Source organism: Plutella xylostella, chromosome 7 (assembly GCF_932276165.1).
Source record: "Plutella xylostella chromosome 7, ilPluXylo3.1, whole genome shotgun sequence".
NCBI classification, from domain to species: Eukaryota; Metazoa; Arthropoda; class Insecta; order Lepidoptera; family Plutellidae; genus Plutella; species Plutella xylostella.
This window is the reverse complement of record NC_063987.1, coordinates 262964-285132: the sequence shown is the minus strand read 5'-3', so window position 1 is coordinate 285132 and position 22169 is coordinate 262964. Positions and strand designations below refer to the sequence as shown.

Sequence of the window (22169 nt, the reverse complement as noted above, 5' to 3'; positions counted from 1 at the left end):
TCCCGCGAGCTTCGCTTCGCCTTAAAAAGTTTTCCCGTGGGAATTCCGGGATAAAAGTAGCCTATGTTCTTTCTCAGGGTCTAGACTATCTGTATACCAAATTTCATTCAAATCCGTTCAGTAGTTTTGGCGTGAAAGAGTAACAGACAGACAGACAGACAGACAGACAGACAGACACAGTTACTTTCGCATTTATAATATTAGTTAGGATTAGTTAGGATAGTGTGACAACATGGATTTACCTATTATTACACCGCCGGCGGATAGCTTCAAAGAAAAAAAAATGTGCTGAAACTGGATAATTATGAACAACAATATCAAGGTACGTTTATTGTTATTGTTTAGTTAATTTGTGAGATGAGAGCTTTGTAACATAGTATTTTTGTTGACTCTTGTCTGGTCATGTTCATCCTAACCAGACATTACAAAGTTGCTATACTATATCCCATTTAACGACTTCGCTGAATAACGTTCAGTCAAGACGCTGGACGTTACAGTCAACCACTTGACGAGTTGTTCTTCAGTCATTCAACTGAGTAGCGTCATCCAATGAACGGGCTAACGGTTCAATCAAACAGGAGATTAAACCAGATGCCTGCGACATATGCAATAAATATTTTGAATGAAACTTTCCTTACGCCTAAAATACTTAGGTATGTAATTGTACATTTGGTTATGAAAAAGTGAGATTAGTTCAAAGCACACCGCACAATATTGTATTTGACTGTGTAAGCCCGCCCTAGCCCAGTTAGCGACTCTATCTCTCCGAGGTAAACAAATATATTTATTTAATAACTCTAAATATACCCTTTAATAACATTTGACACCCAATCCTAATGATAATTTATATTACAATGATATAATCATTATTTACGTTGATAAGCAGCTCTGGGCGCTGAGCTCAGAACTGGTCTCTTAAGTTCCATCTTTTAGCGTTTTGTCTTATTTTTCCTTTACTTTATGAAACGGGCATTAAAGTTGACGGTCGGATTGCGAGAAACTTTATAAACATATTTTATTGAGACTCCATAAAATCTTAAATATCTATTAGATAAAGTCATTTGAAAGGATAAGAATGTTAATTTCGCATAAATAATGGTTATAAATAGCTGTGACTAATCCGCCAGCCTGTTCGTTTGTTGGCAGATTGTGTCGACATTATACAAAATCCGACGAGATCGGATACGTCAGTCGGACAACAAATAATATCCAATTACAACAAAACATTCAATCTATTTACTTTAACACCAAACAGCGAAATCCATCCCAAAATTGTCACAAAACGTCAATCTTTTCCACCGAATTTGTCAGAAATCGTATTATTTGTGTCAATAACTATTGTAACTAATACCCCATCGTGTGTTTACCTTTACAGTATTCAAAAAGGAACCTTATGCCTGAGGCTTTATAAGCTAGTAGATGTGCAGATTGTAAGTTAGTTTCGAACAGGATATAATCATGAATGGTGCGTGGAGTGGAGGCGATGGGTATCGTTTAATCGGCTTAGCATTAGTAGTGCAAACTGCGAGATTACCGCACACCCTGTATAAAAGGCTGGCATGTGGCGGCCGCTGGCACTTCTAGTTGGGTCATTCTGGACACGGGTGTTAGTTGGGTCACGGTGTTATATTAATTACTTACATTAGTTAATTTTGGCTTATGCTCTGTGAACCCTTAACGCTTGTGGATGTTATGTTGGAGTAGGTAGGAGGATAGATATTTTATATTATTAATTATATCTAAAGGAAAGATGTCTCATACGAATCATTGTATTTAAATATATTGTGTCAGTAGAACCTATACCATTAAGCAGATCCCCATCCCCATCCCCTATACCTAACAATAGTCGCATGTATGTATCCCAATAAAAGTGTGTATTGAAAAGCAGTTGGAGTCAAAACTGATCCCAAACAGCTTACAGCTGATTGTGTAGTTGTGTGAATGGAGGAATCCAATTTGTGTGATAATTTGATCTCTTTATAGTATTGTCAGCCTCGCTAATGTGCTTCAGTCACAGTGTTACGTGCAAAGTTAGTTGCGATGCGATTGACAATGGTTGGCTTTAGATTCATACGAAGATTACTTACAATTGGATTTTAGATTTAATCATGTAATACCGGAATATACAACGGACTTTACCTATTAAATAAATTTATTTCCATATTTACAACTTACCCGTCCAAAATGGTAATAAAAAAGCTCAAAAGATTACTATCACATATAGGATTGATTAGGCATGGATGGTTAGGTAGTAATAGTTGTGTAATTATAATATAGATTCTTATAACTGCAAATTACTATACAGATTACAGACACTGTATTTAAATTTTATTGACTGCATGAAGAATCTTTTTAAGCGACCCCAGTCCATAGTCCACAAGCAATTAATAAATCTTCTCCCGAGATCCAACATCTCCTCCCCGCCACTGAGCAGGACACTAATATTAGTCTATGGCAGGACACATTCAGAGAGTCAACAATATCACTTATTCTTCTTTTTTTACATACAATTTGTCAGTAATGGCTTAGGCACAGCACAATCAAGTACAGGGTAGAAGCTGCAACGTACTGCGACTGAAGTACTTGTATTATAAATTTCATATTTTATTAGTAGCCGTCTACCTGTGCTTGTTAATTAAGATGAGTGTCTTCCAATAAACAATGGAAATAAAAATATGATTGTGTTACCTTTTCATATCGAATTTTGTATGTATTTGAATTTTCAACGGATTATTGATGATAGAATTGTGAAACTTGTATCTTGTACTTTAAATTGATTTCATTTATGACCTTAAGGTGTGAACTTTCGTTACTCTTCTACGCAGGACACCGACTGTAGAGTAGTAGTACAACATTGCTAGTATTATAAACATCTGTCGAGCGGCGCAGGCGCAAGAGGGTTACTCTATCTTTCGAAAAACGAATAAACGAGAGCTGTCATGCAATAGGTACATTTAATGTAACGATGTACTGTGCTACCACAATTTTTTTTAAACTTTGTTTAACAAGTGTTTAAAACTAAATTTCACAGATTTTGTAGGTGTTTGACAGCGCTAAACAACTGTTAAACACTGTCTATTTTTTGTGGTAAGGCCCGTAGAGTCGTGGTTGTCTACGTTAGGCTAGTAAGAGCTACGCTCCGAAACTTGTATTTTCCTAAGCTAGAGTGACCTTGGCTCACAGTCTCGCATTGTGCTATGTAGAGTAAATACAGTAATGGCGCGTGAACGGCGCAGCTGCCAGTTCGCTAATTTGTTTATTGAGACCAAATTATAGCAATAAAATGCACTATTGCGCCCATTCTTAAAGTCTAGCATACGGCTCGGAACGGTTAGTTTTTGCAACTTTTTGTTAAGTGTAATAAACGCCTTATTTATGAGGTGATACCGATAGTATGAATAATCTTAGTCATTCGAATAATCATGCAATCGCTTATTGCACCAACGTTGTGGGTTATTGTTCTTATGCAATGGTCACTACAAAATATCATGATCATAATTACCTACCTAGTTATCTATGTACTTCTTGAGTAAGACCACGTTTAGCAAAACTTATAGCGTCTGTAACACTATCCGACCGTCCGGCCTCAGGTTACACCACAGAACATCGCGGAATCCACGAGTCTTCCATCCTTACTCAATAGGCGACAATTATAACTATTTTTTATCTTTTATCTCCAATAAATTGAGCAAAGTAAATAACACAATCTATCCCTAAAACTACACAGTTACAGCGAGAACGTGAGTAAAACAACATGGAGATACATTGTTATGTAGCGAGCCTGGTGTAAATCACTGCGGACTGCGGACTGTAGGGGGGCCATCAGGGCGGAGTTCCGCGGACGAGTTAGTCAGTGACAACACCATAACCAGCGAGGCCCAAGAGAAAGGGATGTCGTAGCCAGAGCTCAAGTTGCTGGCCACCGACATAGAAGGATGGCGCCTGCTGTCAGCCCCAGACTCCTCGGAGGAGTAGCGGGAATGAAGAAGAAGAAGAATCACTATAGAGCTGGACTAGGGTTTGCCACCTAGGGTGGTAACAGGATCAGCCAGTAGGTGGTCAGTAGCTGTGCAGGGTGCGCCGCCGCCGGAGGTATGATTCGACACATGATGAAACTCTAATAGGTACTTAGCATAGATAAATGTTACTTAAGTAAACGTGACGACTCTATATAATCGAAACTTAAAACAAATCTAAGTTAATGAGCGCTACCTGTGTCCTTAGCCTCCTCGATTGTAAGTCTAAATATCTCTCTTCCAATAAGTCCGGGAGTCCTGGTCACCCTACGCTGACCGGGTCACAAGATTTAGACCACGCCGCTAAGAGCCACTCAATACGGCGTTAACTGCTAATTCAACCTCTTTCGCAAATGGACCACCGCAGCCCCAGACAATGGAGTTTGGCCTTTGGATTAATGACATGTCGTGGACACAAACATAGAGCAAGCCTATGTCTTTAGGTATAATATCCGTTATAATTTTACTGTATTATGTATGTAAGTACTCTATCACTATGTACTTTAGGCGTGTACTTACAAAATTGATTTTCTTACCTAATCAAATCCTCGACTTTTAATCACTAGAAAAACAGGGATGTTATCAATTTGGCATGTGTATGGTCGGTTGTAGGTAGGTAGTGAGTTATGGTGTGCACCTTTACCGATACAATTACTTTTAATGTCTAAACCTGTTAATTGCACGCGAATTGTAATAGTACCCGTATATAACCTTGTATTATTTGTCACTACATTTTACTAGGTTATGTATTTACAATAACTGTACTTAAAGTAATCAATTTTTTTTTTTCAACACTGTACCAAAACTATTTATGTCAGGGGCCTGCTTCTCATTAATACAGGCTAGCTATGAGAGCAGACGCTACGGCAACAGTCTACCAATTATGTATTTTCATCCAAATCCTAGCCATAAGAACTTTACTGTAATCACCTTACTTCGAATAAATAAATTTATTATATTATATTATTACCTACACAACATTTAGGAACAGATAACTTCAATGGCGTCGACAAATTGTCTGCAAATAAACTACAAATGGCCGACGATAATCTTGTATTTATTCGCGCCTGACAGTTTCATTGCATGAAATCGTCAAAACAAATCGCGGCAATTTAAGTTGAAGCCTACGGAGGTATGAAATAATACTGAATAATATTCATAGCCCCCTCCCACACCCTGCAGGCTGAAGAAATGGCGGGATTATCGCATAAACTGGATGAATTACCTCCAGTACAGACAGCGGGAAACATATTTATAACCTATCCTATAATTATTGTCACTCACAAAATATAAATTACATTTTAAGAACATAATAATACTGAAGGCCTACCGGGCCTACCTAGGTAGTAACTTGTACTAAAGTATCCTACCCTAAGATTATTGTTAGATAGGAATAGAGAAAAATATGTTTTGCTCACGTAGGTACCTAGGCCAGTCGAGATCTCGGCGTGGGGCGCCATCGAAGATGAAATCCGAAGGAATCTTGATGTTCACTCACAAAATTCACTTTGTCTGTTTATAATATGGTACTTACACAAATATAATGCCTAATGGCAGCTGGTAATATTTAACTGATATTTCCCAAATTCACTATTAATCCGATGATATTATGAACAATCGCAGATCAACCGCTAAAGACTGTCAACGACTGACATCTTGTCAAAGTAAAATTTGCCTACCACTAATAAAGACTAATCATCATCAATAAAGACCCTGTCAAATGGCCCTGGTGAAGAAATCCACTTTCATCACTCAGCTAACTAAATAAATATTTTATCTGTATCTAACTAAAATATTCTGCCAACCATACTCACCGACATACCGGGAGGCCAAACAATTTTTAAAAAGTTAACAGGCTGTCATTTGAGCGAGATTCGTCCGCCTGGCGGGGCGAGGGGGGGGACTAATCAACAATTTAAAATTGGGGCTCATCTTGTCAAGCGATCGCTGCCTATCATTATTCTGGGGAAAAGATGGCGCATTAGATTAGATAACAGGTAATACTGAGTGGAGGTAGAAGGAACTATACAGATTTGTAAGAGAAGGATTTTATCTAAAGTTCCTTCCTATTGGAATGCGACTGGTTTTGAATCTACTGTCGAATTATAGCTACTTCTTATTCTGGAATCCCCACGGGAAAACCAATAATGGCGAAGTGACGCTCACGGGAAAAGCTAGTATCTAAGTAAGTACATAATTAATTAATGAGGGTGTAATGTTGGCAGCAAAGATGTCGCGACATTAATTAGTATCGGCGTCTGCCTCCGACACGACACTGACTGATGGAGTCCCTCGGTGGAGCTCATTACCAGCCTTCATTAGCGGAGGGGCTAGGTAGGGCTAGGAGGCTTTATTAGAGCCAAGTAAGGTAAGATAGAAATTTCAGGACATTGTATTCATTCATACATACATACCTAAACTCTTTAGGTTCACCTGTGTAGGGTAGGTGTTAGGTACCACAAGTAGTTATTATATATATTTTTCCCAAATAAAGTAAAGGTACTTACTTAAGTAGGTACTTTCCTATAATTTCCTAAGTAACTCTACATACCATCTGTGAATAGATACCCACTTATTAAGTAATAAAGCTATGGTAGCTGCTCTAAACTAATAGCATATTGGCGCGGGCGATGTCCGAAGATGGCTGCCGGTTTTTGTCGCTGCAACTTGTCTCATATTGTTTTTAGTGTCTCATGGCGTCACGCGGCCAGCGGCGGGCCTCATCAATCAGTGGTTATGTTAAACTACCCCCAGAAATAGCTAATGACTTCGGACGAACCGTCTGATGTGGTGGCAGATGAACGTTGTCATCGTATCGGCTCTAATCTACCCTTAGGACGTAGAAATAAACCCTTTTTACCAGTCCCGAATCCCGATGTAAGTTTCATACATTAGATGAACCAGCGCTGATGAGCGCGGGAAAATAATCCATAGAAAAAGCTAACCAGCTCTGCTTTCTCTTTGATACTACGCCCTCCCTACTAGGTACCTACCTAAAGTTGTCACACCACCACAACAACTATTGTCTGGTACCTATTAGGTTTGCTATAGCAAAAATACATCAATTTTAAAATGCAGGTTTCTTACTTTAAATAAATTATTATCTCCTTTAACTAAAATGACATAACTTGAAAATTAAAGGTAGTTTCCCTCCGTTGCCCGACTTATTTTTCCACACTGTGTCAGCGCTATCGTTTGCTTTATCTCCAGTCTTCTGACTGCTAGCTCCATCTCTCGGCTTTCCATAATTATTAAAACTTCTAGTCATAATGGGAAAGTTGTTATACCCAAATCTATCCGCCAGAGGGCAGTAGTGTCACTAAGCAAAAAAAATTAAATGATTGCCAGATACAAAAATATTGAAACCGGTCTTCATAAAAACTTGTGAAATGTCATTGAACTGTCATTGAAAATCGCGGCGGGTGATCAGCCGGTCGTAGGCAACGTGCTTTCTTGCTTTTTATTACAAAAATAGTGTAAAAACATTATCAAAATGAAAGGCGACAAGAACGTAGACGTGCAGGCCCTGAAGGACATCGCCAACAAGCTCAGGATCGACAGTATCGTCGCCACTAATGCTTCCAAGTCGGGGTAAGTGCCTAACCTCATTTCCATGTTTTTTGCTGCAACCATGTACTTGCTAAGGTCCTATGAAGGTTAGAGATTGTTCAGCTAGTACTAGACCTAATAGACTTTAATCACGATCGATCCAACAACATTTGAAGTAGTACTTCGTTAGTTATCACCTTGCCGACAAGAAAACATGATTAATATTTTAGTTGAGTAAATGCGGCATTTCTACCACCACATCGTACGAAGTGTAAAGGTCACTTCCCGCCGTCAGGGGTCTGAGTAGGAATCCTTCCATGCATATATTAGAATCCTATTAGACCTTTGGAGTGTATTTTGTTTAGTGCGTGTGACAAACATGGAGTCACCGGCACCGTGACGCGATGCGCTGGCGCCGAACACAATTTGCTAATTACACTTACAAATATTCATCTACCTACAAATTTTTCCATGATAATTTTATTAAACACACATTTTCAATGTGATTTATGTCTATCAATAGTAGGCAACATACAGAAGACATGCACCATTTTTAAGCAATGCATTTAAGTGTAATATTACAAACACACAGTTAAAAGTTTAGGCTAATATATGGTTTTAGATTCACAGCATAAGTTGTGTCCAAATTATTTGTATTTACAATAGAAAAAGATTACAGAGGTTCGACTGTACATTTTATTATAACTTGTTAGACCCAATTTTGATATATTTTAGAATATTTTTAACAATTACAACTACTACTTTCAATACACCCACCCTCTGCTTCATGATTGATTTATTTAACCCTGATAAACTACAAAATTAGGCACCTCAAAAGTCATGCTGTATGTGCATGCAGTGAAACTAAATAACCATTTGTCCTTGACCCAAGGAAACATGATCTTACATAATTTGACTCCTACACATACACTGTTGTTATCAGCTAGGTAGCTACTGAAGGAGTCAAGTTCACATTCATATTAAAGATTATTTTGTATACTTTTTAAATGCAATAAAGCATTTTGGGTTAAGAAATCAGAATAATAAGATTTAATTACTTTATATTTTATGAGCTTCTTTTACCAACAAAGTTCTTACCAAAACTATCTGGTTAATTCCAGGATCCTTGCGGTTTCTACTTTTAACTTGAATCTTTGAAGTTAATTCATAATCTACAGCCAAAAGTTAAATAATAGTTCTGAACATAACTTACCAATTTTAGGTGCTTTGCAAATTGACTTCATCTAAATAGGAGGACATGTTTCTTTTAATTTCATTTGTGCTTGAATTCTGATTCTTCATACATAATTGCATCATGTTACATTTTACATTATTTGGATAATGATGAATGATTTCCAATAAATCAGTTTGGATAGATACACATCACATAAAGATTGATAACAATAATATGTAATAAGATAAGTTATGACTGAACCTGTGATAAAGTGCATGCTATCAGCTAATAAAGTGTTATCAGATATAATTCAGATACCTATGTAGTAGTGCTGTTTGTCTATTTACTCCTAGTTATAAATAACTATTAATCATAACAACAAGATAATGTAGTGTTCAGTAATGCTGACTGTCCTGCTGAGGCGTGTAGATACAGTTACTGAGTGTACCTACTTACTTTGTATTATGTGAAGGACTGTAGTTATTTAATTCAAATGTAGCTATAATCCTTGTTTAAAGTACTATGAACACTGCAAATTAGACCTGCTACAAACAACAAAGGCTATATTATCACCTACAGTCAGCCCCAACTCCGAACTCTACATTGTACTACATTATACTAGTTAGGCTTTATAAATAAACAAATAATCTTATCTTATACAATTTTATGTCACACTTTCTCTTTCTGTGAGCAAAAATTATGACCTTGTAAATGCTCCTGACCCTTCTACATAAAGGCATCTTCCATCACCCACCCACATATATCTGCACTTCAACTTTACCCCGCACAGGTACTAGTTATTATTCTATGCCCGCACACAATAACGTCCCCCCTCCCCCACAGACACCCCACATCCTGCGCATCGATGGCGGAGGTGATGTCGGTGCTGTTCTTCCACACCATGCGCTACAAGGTGTCCGCCCCCCGGGACCCTTCGTCTGACAGATTCATACTGTCTAAGGTGAGAACCTCTAACAAAAATACTTACGGATGTTGCAAAAGCAAATAGTGCCTGCCACCAATTCAAAATAAACTGTGTTTGATATTACCACCACCTGAAGATTCATGTTTCATGGTGTCTAGATATACATATAGGTATACAATGCAACACAAAATAATACGAAGAAAGGATTAGCCACCATTAAAACAAGCTCACTAAAGGCTTAGCAAACCATTTGACTTATAGTTCGGATCCTCTTCCTCTTAACCACTAACTCACATCCATAGAGTCCAAATACCATAGGTATCTAAGTTCAGATAATTGAAGGAGTTATGTATGAGTAATTATGTTTCATCTTCAACTTTTATAACCTCAGGTAGTCATATACTTATGTACACAGGTACCCTGCAATGGATATTATGACAAGCCATGAACATAACATGGCCTATTGTTTGTTTATCTAACATAATATCCTCACTTGCAGGGCCACGCGGCCCCCATCCTCTACGCGGCCTGGGCGGAAGCCGGCCTGTTCCCCGTAGAGGAACTAACCCATCTCCGGCGTGTGGACTCGGACCTGGAGGGGCACCCCACGCCGCGGCTCAGCTTCGTGGACGTGGGCACGGGCTCGCTGGGGCAGGGGCTCGCCGTCGCTGCCGGCATGGCCTACGTGGGGAAGTACTTCGATCAGGTGCCTTACAGGTGGGTTAAATACTGTTTATTTAAAAAAATAATGTCATGCCATTTCAGTGTCCCACTGCTGGGCAAAGGTCTCCCCAGCTCCGCACAGTTACGTAATTTTATTTATTTACCATGTAACTTTTTTCACTTTTTACTAATTTGTTTAACACTTATACAGTCACTATAAGGTTTAGACTATTTTCATTCTAAATATTTTAATAAGGTATTCATGAGAAATTAAAGGACGCCCCCGATGATTTTAATAAACTTTTCCCAAGAAACATTTTCTGCTAAATGCATAGATTACGAGATATTGAATGTCAATATTTACAAACAATAACTAAAATTTGCCTGCACAAAATTAGCCTCGTAGTGATCTTATATACCTCTGGCACACCTTGGTCAGTCAGCCACTGCCCCCAATCTTAGTCAATCCTATCACCACATTTACAAATACTATAGCTAGACTATTACGATATGAAGATCCATCTACAAACCCACTTATGACTCTGTTCCTAAAAACATACACATTTCAAATAAAGTTACATAAATATAGGTTTTACTGACAAGTAGTTAAAATTTATATTTCATTGGCATTTTTCGGATTTTTTATTTTTCCCGTAATAAGTGGGTTCATGTTGTCCATATTCCAGGGTGTACTGCCTAATCGGCGACGGCGAGGCGGCCGAAGGCTCCGTGTGGGAGTCCCTTCACTTCGCGTCGCACTACAAGCTAGACAACCTCGTCGTCATCTTCGACGTCAACCGCCTCGGCCAATCAGAGCCGACCAGCCTGCAGCACCAGGTAACTACAGCCCATCAGAGTGAAGCTAGGTGCAGCACCGGGTAACTGCAGCCAATCAGAGTGAAGCTAGTTGCAGCATTAGGTAACTACAGCCAATCAGAGTGAAGTTAGGTGCAGCATTGGAGAGTGAAGCTAGTTGCAGCATTAGGTAACTACAGCCAATCAGAGTGAAGTTAGGTGCAGCATTGGGTAACTACAGCCAATCAGAGTGAAGCTTCGTGCAGCATTGGGTAACTAGAGCCAATCAGAGTGAAGCGAGGCGGCGGAGGGCTCCGTGTGGGAGTCCCTCCACTTCGCGTCGCACTACAAGCTAGACAACCTCGTCGTCATCTTCGACGTCAACCTCCTCGGCCAATCAGAGCCGACTAGCCTGCAGCACCAGGTAACTACAGCCAATCGGAGTGAAGCTTGGTGCAGTATTGGTTAAGTAGATTAGAGCCAGTCAGAGACAGTCAGAGTTAACCGTAGTGCAATGCAGAAGAAATGTAATTGGCGACCACTGTGCATCATCATATTCATCATATAGAGTAGCTTATTGTTAGAGATCAAGGTATTAGATACAGAAAACACGGTTGCCCATTTTGTCAGGCTAACTGAGATCTCAATTCTCAATAGTCTCCCTATAATGCATTAGTTATCTAAAACTGAGCTTACTGAACCCAAATTTTGTATTTATTTAAGCTAAAAGCTTATATTTTTGGCTTCTTTTCCTGGTCCAATTTACTGTTGAAAACATAACTTCGCGACCCCTCCAAACACCTCTCACTCACATGACTAACAAACCCTCTCCCCCACAGCTGGACGTGTACGACGCTCGTCTGAAGGCGTTCGGTCTGCACTCGCTGGTGGTGGACGGGCACGACGTGGCCGAGCTGGCTAAAGCCTTCGACCAGGTGAGCTGACATTTCAAACGATTCTTTCGCCATTTCTTACACAGTAAACCTGATGCCACAAGCCCAGGAGTTAGATGGCCCTGGAGCAGAAGCCCGAAGGCAACCTCATAGGCCAGAAGCCTGCACGGGCGCAGAAGAGATCATGATATCGCCATTTCTTGCCATTCTTCTTTGTGAAAGAGTCGTTGTGAAATGGTGATAGACTAATATTATAAGGGCCGTAAGTTTCACAATGTCTGGATAATGGCTAACTGTAGGATAAAAGACGCTGTCACTGTCTAAAACATAATTACAGAAAGTTCCAGTTTGTACTTTTATCCCACAGGCAGCCATTCTCCAGACATTGTGCAACAGGCCCTAATAATAAAACATCTTTATTTCAGGTGTAAAAGCCCACACCAAACACTAATTACATACAATATGAAGTATCAATCCATATTTATATGTTTTCCGTCTGCTAAAAACATTGATTTTCCCTCCAGGCGGCAGCCACCTCCGGCAAGCCCACGGCCATCGTGGCCAAGACCTACAAGGGCAGGGGCTTCCCCGGCATCGAAGACAAGGACAACTGGCACGGCAAGGCGCTCGGGGCTGAGGGAGACAAGATCGTCAAGGTAAGGGGGATGGCAATTAAAAAAAACACATTTATATTAAAAAGGTAGTTGGTATTGAGAAGTTAATGTTTTCATTTTGAGATTTGATACAATAATTTTGATATGCCTACTTACATACTTAATTCAAAAAACATTTACAAGATAATAAAATCGACGCTGGATTGGTTTTAATCTAAGGTTTGATATTTCTTATAATTATACAGAATACATGTAAAAAATTATCAATATCTTTCTACCTATGTTTATTTACGATCAAACGTAGCAAAACGCGTTACGTAAATCTCTTCATGATAACCTGACACTACCTAACGAGCATTGTGATAACCTTATACCTATATCATTGCATTTTGCTTATATGCTATACTTTAATTAATTACTCCCACATTATACAGAGTGGAATTTATGAGTGATCTGCCCATACAAAATTAGAACGCAATATTCTGATGTGAAAAAATGCAGTGGTCTAAAAACAACAACATTATGAATTTTACCTAAATTCTACTGAACACAGCTTTTATATTCCCTTTTTTATATTAGAATATAATTTAACCGACGCGATGTCTACATTATATTTATCAAATTGTAATGTATTGTAACATTCAAATGATTCCAAAACTAACAACCACGTATTTATTATTTAAAGAAAGAAAGTTCGTTTGTATTAAGACCAGCGCGCGGGTCAGTTTTGAAATCATTGATCGTGTGTATTTTTCAATAATCATATTGTATTGTAACCTCCTCAGCACCTCCAAAGCCAGTTGGCCAACCCCTCCATCGCCATCAAGCCGCAGCCGCCCACAGTACAAGCGCCCAAGGTGCACATCAGCGACATAACTCTGTCCGCGCCGCCCGCCTACAAGCCGGGCGAGACGGTCGCCACCAGGCTCGCCTACGGAACTGCACTGAAGAAGATCGCTGACACCAACATGCGGTGAGTTGGGGAAAGATTTGTTATAGAAGAGAATAGTTTTTTTTTGCTGTTAGATGTGCTAACTAACGCCAGTAATTAATTATCAATAACTTACTGTCAAAGTGCGATTTACAAATGGATCTATATGCCAACTTTTAGCACCGAGTATCTAGAATCTAAAGTTTGAATTCGAAGCATAGATTAGATTTTCTTAAATTAGTGTGATCAACATTTTGTTTAGTAAACACATCTGAAACAAGATTATTATTTTTCAAAATAAATATCTACGCCATCTAGTGTGTAACCTTCGAACGTCTTGAACATAACTGGTTATGGAGCCTTTGAATACGGTAACAGATTTCGCTTCAGTACTCTTGATCACTCTGGTCGATTCTGTTCCAGCTTGACTTCGGTCCGATGGGTCGCGGGTTCGAATCCCGCCGCCTACAACAATTTGTTTGTGGTTTTTATGAATTCTGCACAAGTCTACTCTAGTATGGCGCGCAATACATTGCGTGTTGTCCATTGCTCGTGTGCTATAGTAACGTACTGTGTGTCGTACTCACGCAGCCACCGTTGGCTGATGTGGGCAGTAGCATTCAGACAAAAAATACTGTTTTGCGATATTTGTTTTCTTAATTTTATTACTTAGAACTATGTTAAAGACAGACTTTTGTTCTTAGTATAAATTAAATTGGTCATGTGCAACACTCTGTATAAATTAAATTTTGATATTAATTTGTATGTTTTTTTTATTCAGTGTGATCGCGTTAGACGGAGACACCAAGAACTCCACATTCAGTGACAAGCTGCGCAACGCCTACCCCGACAGGTAACCAATTTTAATAATTTCCCCTATTTGGTCTTTAATAAAGAAAACATAATAATATTAATCGATAGAATCGAATAATATGATCGGGATCGGTGGCCAGCAGTGGTACACTACACAGGCTGCATTAAAAAAAACTTATTAATAATATACCTACATACCTACAATGCTTGTGGAACACCAAAGAGTGATAAAATAAGTTTAACTTTAGTTTATTTTATAAATTTTGATAGCAGGATTCAATGATAAGAGCATTTTTAACTTAGAGTCAAACACCAACCACCCAGACACCCAGATATTCTCGTATTTGACTTCCAGTCAAACATTAATTACTTTTTATTACATATTATTTATTCTAGATATTCCCACGAATTTAATCTCCTCCGGTGGCATGTATTAGCACATAATTCGCCCTATTTGTTGAATCGGCGACCTCCTCTAACCTCACCCCACCTTGCAAATGTGTGGAGTGTAAAAAATTTCGCTGCGATTACTATTAATTCTCCTTTCTTCGAGCCCTATTTCCCTGATGAGGGATAACAGGATTTCATCATCATCATCACTCTAACTTATTTAATGACTTGGACTACAGTAACTGTCGTACACAGACCTTCACCCCATGCCACCTCCACAATCTCCACTAACCTCCCACCTCCTCTGCTTGTAAATACGTGGAGTGGAGGAAATTCCGCTGCGATTACTTTAACTTATTTAATTTCTTAGACTACAGTATCTGTCCTACACACACTATAACCTCTGCCACCTCCACAACCTCCACTAACCTCCTCCCCTGCGTGCAGATACGTGGAGTGAAGGAAATCTCACTGCGATTACACTAACTTATTTAATGACTTGTACTACAGTAACTGTCCTACACACACTTTAACCTCCACTAATCTCCACTAATCTCCCCTGCGCACAGATACGTGGAGTGCTTCATCGCGGAGCAGAACCTGGTGGGCGTGGCGGTGGGCGCGGCGTGCCGGGACCGCACCGTCGCCTTCGTTAGCACCTTCGCAGCCTTCTTCACTAGGACCTTCGACCAGGTACCAAATTATTATTACAAATAGCTGTTCCCGCGCGATTCGCTTCGCCTTAAAAACTTTTCCCGTGGGAATTCTGGGATAAAAAGTTGCCTATGTTCTTTCTCAGGGTCTAGACCATATGTATACCAAGTTTCATTCAAATCCGTTCAGTAGTTTTGGCGTGAAAGAGTAACAGACAGACAGACTGACAGACACAGTTACTTTCGCATTTATAATATTATTATAGTTAGGATTCTTTATTACACATAAAAACATAGTACTAAGGCGAACTTAATGCTAGTAGCATTCTCTACCAGTTAACCTTTGGTGATGTCGAGAAAGTGATTGGTAGTATTTTAATAACATGATCGTCATCAGCCTATAGCAGTCTACAGCTGGATGTAGGCCTCTCCGAATGCATGCTACTGGATGCGATCCATACCTTTCCGCCTCCATTCTAATAATATAATCAACGTTAAAAACCCGTAAAATTAAGCATAACCCTAAAAAAAACAAACAAAAATCGGTTCAGCCATGTGGCAACACTGATACACAGACAGGATAAATTAATAATACTCATATTTTACCGTCGGAGGCTAGAAACAAAAAATATGCGACTCTTGTTTTTATCTTCTTTGGCGTTTTTAAATTATGAAAACATTTCTATTTTTATTAATGTAACAAATACCTACTGATCTTGATATAGGACTTTGTTGTCTGCAATAAAATATTTTTACTATTAATAATTATTCTTCCTCAGATCCGCATGGCGGCCATCTCCCAGTCCAACATCAACCTGGTGGGCTCCCACTGCGGCGTGTCCATCGGCGAGGACGGACCGTCCCAGATGGGGCTCGAGGACTTGGCCTTGTTCAGGACTATACCCACTGCTACTGTGTTCTACCCCTCGTGAGTACACTCTACACTATTTATAATATCTATTCTATTTTATTTAGAGGCGGGTATGCTGTAAGTGGCTGTAACGTAACACGCAATGAAAGAATTTCCATTGGGCGACGAAGAACCCTGCTCTGCAGCATTTAAATTATGGAAATTCTTTCGTTACGCGTTACACTACAGTTACAGCAGGATGTAGGTAACTGCCTATAGAGATCCGCATGACAGTAGCCCTTTCAAAAATAAAAGCGGTACATTAATAATTGATTCTGCTATCATTTTAATGTGACCGTATTACGAAATATTCGATAGATGGTTCCAAAACCTCCAAATACAGCTGTGGCACCTTTGTTCACTCTCTCTTGAACTAACCACCAATTCTTCTTCATGCACTTCTATAACAATAAAATGTCTCCCCCAACAGCGACGCAGTCTCCACCGAACGTGCAGTGGAGCTGGCGGCCAACACGCGCGGCATCTGCTACATCCGCACGTCGCGCCCCAACACCGCCATCTTGTACCCCAACGATGAGGTCTTCAAGGTCAGTTTAACAGTTTATTTATACCCGAATGATGAGGTCTTCAAGGTCAGTTTATTTTATTAATTTATTAGCTGTTCCCGCGAGCTTCGCTTCGCCTTGAAGAGTTCTCGTGGGATTTCCAGGATAAAAAGCCTATGCGCTAGCCTATGTGTTGTCAGCTAACTCCATACCAAATTTCGGTAACATCGGTTCAGCCGTTTTGACGTGAAGGGGTAACAAACATACACACAAACACATACTCATAAACTTTCACCTTTATAATATTAGTAGTATTGATTACTCGATACCCTCACAAGATCAGATAACCACCCACCTAAACTGGCCATGATTTAAAACCCGGCAGAAGAAAAATGGAACGTCCGTAAACCACTTGCCGACGCTCATTTGAAAAAGAGGCAACAGAGTTGAGACACAACTAGTGAGAACTCTATCAACGAGCGTTCTTCAAGTGTTACGTTTATTGACTAACCATATTAGACAAGGTTACTCACAACTCACAGCCCTTTATACCTCCCTCTGTAGCTCAACCTACGCTGGTCTATCCCCCATAACTCACCACTCTCCATATTATTCTAGGTGGGCCAGGCCAAGCTGGTCCGCCAGTCGGCCAAGGACCAGGTCCTCCTGATCGGAGCTGGAATCACTCTGCACACGGCGCTGCAGGCTGCTGACACGCTGAAGGCTAGCGGTTAGTATTGTAATACTTACTTAGCTGTTGACTTTTATTGATTTACTTCAGAGATGTGCTATTTATAATATTATATAGATTGACCATTATGCCATAGAATAACTAAGTACTACAGAATGACAATGTCATAGTACGGAATCGTAGCCATAAAAAAGCTTGAAAATTTAAGCAGTTTCCAGATGGCGCTATACGTTTCGTTAAGCGGTTTCTAGGTGGCACCACTATCTATGGATGAATGCAATGACATCTATCTATTCGATGGTCGTCGTAATATTGGAAACGGTCAATAGATGGCATTTTAAGCATAAAATATAAATGTTTGAATTTAATATTATTCTCTTCATCTAACGTGCATGCAGTTTGGTAAATATTGCACTCATAAACTTATGGAAACAAAATAATGCTGTACCAACTTAGGTACTATATTATTGTCAACTTTGTAAGAAGATATTTATTTTGCTCGTACCTACGAGAGTCAACTTGAGACCCGCTACCTATACCCGTCTCTTTCACTCTCACGTGATAATAGAATGGAGTGAAAGGGATAGGACCATTTTTCAGGTGTCAAGTTAACTAGCGTAAGTATACTTTGCTCGCTTATGTGCGCGGTTGCCGCCCTCGCACCATCGAGTCAATATTGTATCATAGAACGAGTAGGTACCTACTTAATGTATTTTGGTAAATTAAGTATTTAGTTATCATCATCATCAACAGCCAACGCACGTCCATTGCTGACCATAGGCCTCACCCAAAGCACGCCACAAAACTGTCACATTCGCCCCGAATTTCATAATTTTGATAAGGTTCATTTTTGTTTGTGTTTTTTCCGCATCTCAAAGTACAATCGACAGAAAAGGTTTTTGCATTTCTTAAGGGTCGGCAATAGGCAATCGAGGGTTGGCATTGTCATAGAATTATGTAGTAAATGATGCTCTACAGCCTTGAAAAAAATCACACCGGTAGTCAAAGAGTCTAGCTAGGTGCTGAATCATTCGAATTTAAGTAAAAGCTTATGGATAACTGTAAATTAAATTCAGAATATGACGAAAAACCAGTAAATGACACTCCCGTATTGTAACAACTGTGTCGTAATCATGAAGAATTTTCATATGATTTTTATCATATTATAAAGTTAAAGGCTTGGACTAGGCGCTAAATACCTTGTTTTTTAATAAACACACACTTATTTTGTGTAAATTAATCCCAAACTTGAGCAATTTTTTTCCCTCAAATTTTCATACAAATATCTATGGCGGTTTTCTGTGTTATAAAATCATAAACACAAGTGACGTTTGACTCAGTTGGCCGCTGGCCTCCAAAGAAGGGTCACGTCGGTTTAGGCAGCACTGACAGCTCGCGATCTTATCGTGTACAGATACAAAATCACTGCACATTGGTTGTCATTGCACTTTTTCAACTTTTATGACACCAACATAATTTGATTTGAAATTGAGGAAGCATAATTCTTCCAGTATATTCAATACATTAAATTAAATTAGATAGTGTGCAATATTCTCGTGACATTACAGTCTCGTAAAGGTCTGATGAGGAGCAGGAATATAGCGAATGGATCTAAGTGATGACAATACGCACGAACATTAGGTTAGGGATCAAAAATACAGTCTCTTGGTGCTGGTTGAGGTATGGTCTCGTGAGGATCTGATGAGGGCAGTAACACGGTGGTGGCTCAATTTTATTTCAAAGATGTTAATAGCTAAAAGCATCGAGTTTGGGCTATTAAGTATGTTTTTCAGAGAGAGAGAAAGAGATTTTATTTTTCCTCTGGATGTGTTAGGTTTACTGGGTTTACTAAGTTCATTCTGTTAATGGCATCAAGTTGTTATGTGTTCATAAGTAATAATTATTTATTAACAAAATGCTGTTGGTTCTCCACGAAAATGTAAAAATAAAAATAAAATAAATAATAATAAATTCGTAACGTAAAATTGTCAATGACGGAATTTCTTCTATAGACAGTAGCCACAAAAAAAACAAACGATAGATGGCGTGATTTGAAGATAAAGATACATTTATTCGACACATAGACAGCAACAACAAAAAAAATACAGATTTAAAGAAAACAAACACATACTTATACAAAACATCAAAGAAAAAAAAGGATACACATCAAAATAACTGGAAAAAATAAATAGGTATAAGCCCCAATTTACTTGTGTGGGACAGGGAGTACCATTTTTTTTTTTTTTGGTTACTCCCCATCTATGCGAAATATCAGCTTGATATCTTTACCCGTTTCTGAGAAAAAGGGCGGTGACAGACGGACAACAAAGAGATCCTATAACGGTTACTTTTTTTCTTTTGACGTTCGAAACCCTAAAATTAAGTAAAAATATTATGCTGCTACCAAAAAATGTACTTACAGGTATTGAAAAAGCGGTATATAGTACTAAACAAATTATAAACAAACAAAAAACCCGACTGCACGCTAAAAATATGAAAACAAGTCCCAATGTTAATGGAAAGTATCGTAGGCGGGGACCAGCAGAGGGTTCACCATTTAGCTGAATGTTACTTAGAAAACGGCCTTGAGTGGCGGTCAAGTTGGTCCCCGCCTGCGATACTTTCCATTAACATTGGGACTTGTTTTCATGTTTTTAGCGTACAGTCGGGTTTTTCGTTTGTTTATAATTGTATTTTTTTATTTGTAACTTTTTAGTTGTTTTTATTTTATGAAATTTTACGTCAGTAGTTCATGATCATTTTTTATTTCAATAATTTTGGTGTTGTTATTTAAATACCTTCAATATGCATATTTTTATAATGTGAAAATCAAGCCCTTTCATTTGGTACCTTACACGGCAAAGTTGAATTATTATTTTTTCGATCATCACGTTATGTCCTCTAGAGGGCGCTATGTTCATTTTAATGGAACGTCACATAGCCTATAACCATCGCGCCATCAATACGCTTCTAACAATACCTCATACATCAAAATCTATCAAGCCGTTTAGGCTACAGGAGGGAACAAAGAAACAGACAAACATACATACATACAATAAAAAAACATTACCCTCCTCTTTCGGCAGTCCGGTAAAAAGGAGTAAGACAGGGGGTCATTCTGAACTTTTGCTCTACGAGTTTTGGAAATTAACTTTGTTGGACATGTGACTTTTTACCATGGAAAACGAATATTTTTTTTCGCGAATTTGCAAATCTCGTAGAACAAAAGTTGTTCAGAATGACCCCTTGAGTCATCCCCTTTTGGCTTAGTATAGCCCTTTTGCGACACTATGTATTTACTTTGCTTTGTCGTCGGGGTTCAGTTGGCTGGAGAATGCCCGAAACTTATTATCTACACTTTAATACTTGTAGTTACCTTTCTACAAGTAAATACCACATTTGTTTGAGAAAGCTAATCGGGTTCCGAGTATAGAGTAAAGTGGCACCCCTATTAATTTCTACTCTTTCCTGGTGCCTACCAGTGTAAGTAAGAATTATACTTACTTACCCTAAAATCACCCGAAATGTACTTGAACATAATTGTCAATAAAGTTGGTGAGTAAAAGTTTATCGACCCACTGTGCAAACTTACATGTGTGCGTGTCACTGCGTGTGCTGTGTGAAGAGCATTGAAAACCCAAAATTGGCGCGGCACGTCACCCTGTACGGGCCCTTAATTGATTGCATATAAAGTGATTATCACTTAACTTTTAGAAACATGTTGACTAAAATGATTATTATTTCATAGAATAGTATAACTAGCCAAAGTTTAACCTCAATAACAGTGAAAAGTAATTTACCCTTCTCATTGTTTTATCTCTTACCTGAAACTGAAATAAACGGTTTATCGATGTACTTATACTTACTATACTAGTACCTACTCGTTATTCTATGATACCATTTGTTGAAAATATTACTTATTCATTACCATAGAATAACGAGTAGGAACCTTCTTAAGAGGAGAGTATACATACCTTTGCGATTCTAGCGAAATAGTAAGGTATTTAAGAAAACATTTGCTATCGCTTGTACTCTCATGCCCCGGGCACGGGTGCGATAGAGATGCACTGCAGCTCGCGACTGACAATAGGTAAGTACCTACTTTTCTGAATGAAATTCTGGTTTTGGGAGAAAACGTTTTACACTAACTAAATACTTACTTTTTGTATGGACTTTTTTCTAAGAAAAAGTTTTCCGTTTTAAGTGGTGTACTTCCCTCTTAATGTATTTTGGTAAATTAAGTACCTAGTTATCATCACTATCATCAACAACCAACGCACGTTAACTGCTGGACATTAGTGGGTAATAATTTAATTCATAAATAAAAGCATTTCATCGCAAGGAAACCAAAGAACGCATAAAAATTGTTTTTTCAAACCTACCTACGCATCGAGCATTATTACGTTCTGTTTTAAGCTGTTTGTTCCTGTTGTAATTTTACATATTATATTCATTGTTTCCATTTCAATTGACTAAGTAACTTTTTACTAATATAATAGGAAGGAAAATAGTGTTCAATAATATAAAAATCTTTATTGAAAAGAGCATATTTTTTATATAAGTTTTTTATTAATAGTAGGTACTTATAGGTTTACGTAAAGTGGAAAACATCACACGTTCCCAACTAATGGCGCTCACTATTGCCA

The 22169-nt window shown here is 38.6% G+C and overlaps 1 protein-coding gene across 1 annotated transcript in view; it reads left to right on the top strand.

The window, feature by feature from the left end:
• Window positions 1-7409: 7409 nt before the first annotated feature.
• LOC105391458 (transketolase) overlaps window positions 7410-22169 on the top strand; it is a 17052-nt gene continuing 2292 nt past the window's right edge. The window contains exons 1-12 of the mRNA XM_048621992.1: window positions 7410-7607; window positions 9583-9700; window positions 10164-10381; window positions 11014-11164; window positions 11962-12057; window positions 12540-12671; window positions 13415-13602; window positions 14342-14413; window positions 15333-15456; window positions 16196-16344; window positions 16757-16874; window positions 17451-17562. Coding sequence (XP_048477949.1) covers window positions 7510-7607; window positions 9583-9700; window positions 10164-10381; window positions 11014-11164; window positions 11962-12057; window positions 12540-12671; window positions 13415-13602; window positions 14342-14413; window positions 15333-15456; window positions 16196-16344; window positions 16757-16874; window positions 17451-17562 — 1576 coding nt within the window. The 5' untranslated portion in view covers window positions 7410-7509. The remainder of the gene's footprint in view (window positions 7608-9582; window positions 9701-10163; window positions 10382-11013; window positions 11165-11961; window positions 12058-12539; window positions 12672-13414; window positions 13603-14341; window positions 14414-15332; window positions 15457-16195; window positions 16345-16756; window positions 16875-17450; window positions 17563-22169) is intronic.